The following is a 4,571-nucleotide window of genomic DNA, read 5'->3' as shown; positions in this document are numbered from 1 at the left end:
CAAAAAGACAAAAAAATACAAATTTTTGCAAGATCCATCATGGGACGTGGTGCAGTAAATAAAGATTAATGATAAATATGAATCTTTTTTTAACGTAATGAATATAAATCATTTTCTTGTCTTATTACATAATATTTCGGTTGTACTGATTGTGGAAAGATATAATTACTGGCGTGCGATAAACAAATAATTGTTAAAAGTTATAAGAGTAAGTTTCTTGTCAGACGGTTTCACGAATCTTTATATGTGAGACGGATCAATTCTACTGATATTCAAAATAAAAAATAATACTCTTAGCATAAAAGTAATACTTTTCATGGATGACTCTAATAAGAGATCCGTCTCACAAATACGACCCGTGAGACCGTCTTGCATAAGTTTTTGTCAAGTGATAATATGATGAATCAAGTTTTAGAACTGGATTTTATCACAAAATTATATCCTCCTATTGGATAAATTTAAATTCCTTCTCCAGCTCACTAGATGCCTTTTCGAAAGTTACACTAGAAAGTTAATGGACCGATTTCAGCATCGAACTTTCTAACATTACAAGTACCCTTCATAATTTATAATCTGTGTTCCTAACAATTAAATAATAAGTGAAATAGATCACTTTAAGATTAAATTGTCTGAAACCAAAATAATTTCTCAAATATGATACAAAAAATATTCAAATAAGTTTGTATGACCTCTCGAACATCTTTTTAATGACAAGAAATAAAATTATGCCGATAAAATTACTAAATCGTAAAAAATATTTGGCGGGCGGATGCACAGCCTTGTCCTCCCCGCGTAAGATACATCCCTATTAATTACTATCGTAGAAAATGATCAAAACGTATTGTAGTTAGACTGTTATATTGTTTAAAATATTTTTTTTTCATTACAGCTCGTTCGGCGGATTAATTACGATAGTTATGGTTTAAAACTTTCAAACTAAAAGTGGTGAGCCAAATAAATTTTTTTATTATTATTACTACACTAATTGTAACTATTTTGTTGGGCATAAAATCACATTCAGAATAAAGATAGGCGGCTTGTAGACAATATAAAATGCAGAACATTGTTTAAAATTGACCATTCTCAAAAGATATCAAATCAAATATTCCCAATATTTGCATATATTGAATCATTATCTTACTAATATATATGTATCTTTTATTGATCGTTCAATGGAACATTATTAATAACAAAAATCTATCAAAATGTGGGAATATTGTTATCCCAAACAATAATGTTGATTGATCATCAAATCTTTATAATATGAGAGGATAAATGAAAGGCCAACCGTACAAAGGACATATCTCCATTTCCTCCGTATATATGCAGAGATTCCTTATCGTGTCATGCCCCTCTTTTTTTTCCTGTCCTATTGCACATCAAAAAAATGACTAATAAAAAAAAAATCTACTAATAATTCACAACCATTCCAAAGAGACTGACTAGCGCATTCGAGAAAATTTTATATACATAAAATTGTCAGGCTGACCATAATTTGGATAACCAAGCTAATCAGACTGATCAAAATACAATAATTGTTCATGCATAACTGATCATTGATGATCAGCCAAACTGATGAGCTTTACGACCATCAGTTTGCCTAGATAACATCTGATTCAGCCCAACAGTCATCAAATACGACTTGTCCCAAATTGAGCTTTCTGTTTAATCATTTTAACGGCTGGTAATTTGCATCACTGAGTTATGAGATATCATTGAAACATTGCAATTCGTCAGGTTTTTAGTTTGGATAAATTTGAGTTTCAGCTTCAAACTTGAATTAGCAACTTCACACTTGAGTAAATATGTTAGAAACACTATAACAAGTTTTGTTATCATTAAAATTAATACTGTCATAGTTTCTACACCCGGCATCATGTTTTCATGTGTATTTATAATAATTATTACTTCATTATTAATATTATTTATCTTTATGAAGCAAAATTTTAGTTTAATTTTTTCACAAAAATTATGGACTCAAATATAATTTAATATGAACAAGTTCCTTATTTGCATAAAAATATTTTACATAAGTTTCACTCGCATGCCAGATAAAGAAATAAATCACAATATTTGACATATTTTATTCAAATAATTTAAACGTGCAAAATATTCATGATTTTAAACATGAAAATTATCGATAATTTTGCAGAGATAATATTTCAAAATTGTCAAAAATTTAAAATTTTAAAATATTATACTAGCGAAACAATTCCTAAAATTTTAAAATACTCAATTTATTAAAAAAATTCCTAATTTTCAAAAATTAGAACCCCAACCTTACTCAAATCCTATCTTTAACGCCGCCACCTTCTCCAACGAAATCATCAACTGTCGACCAACATCCAGGGATGGTTGACCACTTCCAGTCAGTCCCTGTTACCCTACCGTCGTGATATCGGTCGAAATTTGACAAAATGTCCTTAGAATCGTGCAGAAGCAGCGACCGGTTTCTTCAAATTCCGACCATTCCACAACGGTATACGGTTGGATCTTAGTTCCATGATGACGGGGACTTCTTGATCTACTTTTCTCCTCCACATCCATTTCCTAAATGGTCATAGATCGGTCTAAAATCCGCCAAAAACATACCTTAAAAACGCTCGGGTTAAATGCGTGATTTTCCGGCCATAACGCCGACTTCGATATCTGGCCGGTGGCTTAAGTTGGTCGCCCCTATGTGGGTTTTTTGTCATATTTTGGTTAAATTTAAAAAATTACACAAAAATTAAAAAATTGTATTTTTTTTAAAAAAATATTCTTCGATCATATTAAGGTGGAGGTAAAACTGTTCCGATATCAAATATTAGAATTTATTTATGTTTAAATTAATTAACATAATACTGAATACGAAAAATGAATCGAATATTACCTTCATCCATTGAATATGAAGAACACCTTAAACACCTCTTAGATTTCTTCTTATTGTTGAGAGTCTTTTAAGCACTTCAAACCTCATGATTTATGGTGTTGCGTAACTTTTGGTATGTATGTTTAGGGACCCAAAAATCAATATTTATTGAAAACTCCGTACCATTATCGAATAAGTTTAAATTTAAATTATAATTTATCATAATTAAATATTTTGAATTTCAAAACATGATAACATTATCAAAATAACCAAAATATGATTAATTTAATTTATCAAAATATAATTTTAGCATCAAAATTTTTTACAAATATATGTTCAGTACATAACATAAAGTTTGTTGATATTAAATATTTTAATTATAGTCATATGAACCACTTAATAATATAAGATTTTATAACTTAATAAATTTTTCCAAGAACAATGAATAAAATATTATATATATTTCAAGTGTCCTGATTTTTAATTAGCATTTCTTGGTTTCATCCAATTTTTAAAAAGGGTCCCCCCTCGAGATTTTCTATATAAATAGTCCCATGCACTCCTCATTATTCTCACACCAAAACCAACTCTTATATCAGCAACAAACAAAGCACCCAAACTACAATATTTTCGTCATCTCAATGGAGGCAGTACGCAAGATGGCAGCTGAAAAACCGGTGGTGATCTTCAGCAAGAGCTCGTGTTGTATGAGCCACACGATCTGGACGCTCTTTAGTGATTTCGGAGTCAACCTCACTGTTCACGAGCTCGACAAGATCCCGATGGGCTCGGAGATCGAGCAAGCGCTCTCAACGCTCGGTTGCAACCCCACCGCGCCCGCAGTGTTCATCGGCGGCGAACTGGTGGGAGGAGCGGATGAGGTCATGAGTCTTCACCTCAAGAGGACCCTAAAGCCCATGCTCAAAAAGGCTGGCGCTTTGTGGGTCTAACTGGCGATCGGATCCGATAAGAATAATGATGCATTATAACATGCATGTATGATAATATATAACATAAAGTTAGTTTAGTTAGGAGGGAGACAGAGTGAGCAGATTTTATATGTGTGTTTGCTCCAATTTTCCTAACAGCACTAAATAGTCTGTGTAATATATGCATGGCAGCTTATAATTATGTAATTTTTAACTAGCAATAAATCTTCAATTTTGGAACTAAAATCAATGTCTCATTTTGTTTACCTCACTCATGATCATAAAATTGATCTATCTTAACACGAAATTATTAAAATGGTTATTTTTTTTTGGTGGCTGATGACCAAAATCTCAAGGTTAGGACGATATTGCGTGTTCAAAACTCATGACAATATTGTAATTCTAGAATTTTTTATACAATTTTCTAAGACAACTTTAGTCTTCCTATTGTTTTTCATTTTTTGTACGTTTTGTTACATTAAAAATGATATCAAGTGTTGGGAAATGTTTGACAAGAATATATAATTATCATCTTGTTCAATGTAAAAAATTTATAATAAAAAAGTAAAAATCTCAAACTCTCAAAATATATTATACTACAAACTTTTTTACATTAAAAATGATGTCAAGTGTTGGGAAATGTTTGACAAGAATATATAGTTATCATCTTGTTAAAAGTAAAAATTTATTATTAAAAAGTAAAAATCTCAAACTCTCAAAATATATTAAACTACACACTTTATAAAATTTTGTCTACTTAATTGTGTTCTTCTTTACAAATTGAGAGATAT

At 30.6% G+C, this 4,571-nt stretch overlaps 1 protein-coding gene across 1 annotated transcript; it reads left to right on the top strand.

The window, feature by feature from the left end:
* The first annotated feature begins 3,411 nt into the window (after positions 1 to 3,411).
* On the top strand, positions 3,412 to 4,026 carry LOC142556454 (monothiol glutaredoxin-S5-like). Its single transcript, XM_075667918.1, has one exon. It carries the CDS (start codon positions 3,493 to 3,495, stop codon positions 3,799 to 3,801), a length of 309 nt encoding a protein of 102 aa, XP_075524033.1. The 5' UTR covers positions 3,412 to 3,492; the 3' UTR covers positions 3,802 to 4,026.
* The last annotated feature ends 545 nt before the right edge of the window (positions 4,027 to 4,571 follow it).

This window comes from Primulina tabacum, chromosome 9 (genome assembly GCF_025594145.1).
Source record: "Primulina tabacum isolate GXHZ01 chromosome 9, ASM2559414v2, whole genome shotgun sequence".
Taxonomy (NCBI): Eukaryota; Viridiplantae; Streptophyta; class Magnoliopsida; order Lamiales; family Gesneriaceae; genus Primulina; species Primulina tabacum.
Note: the sequence above shows the minus strand (reverse complement) of the source record. Positions and strands in the feature narration are given on the sequence as shown.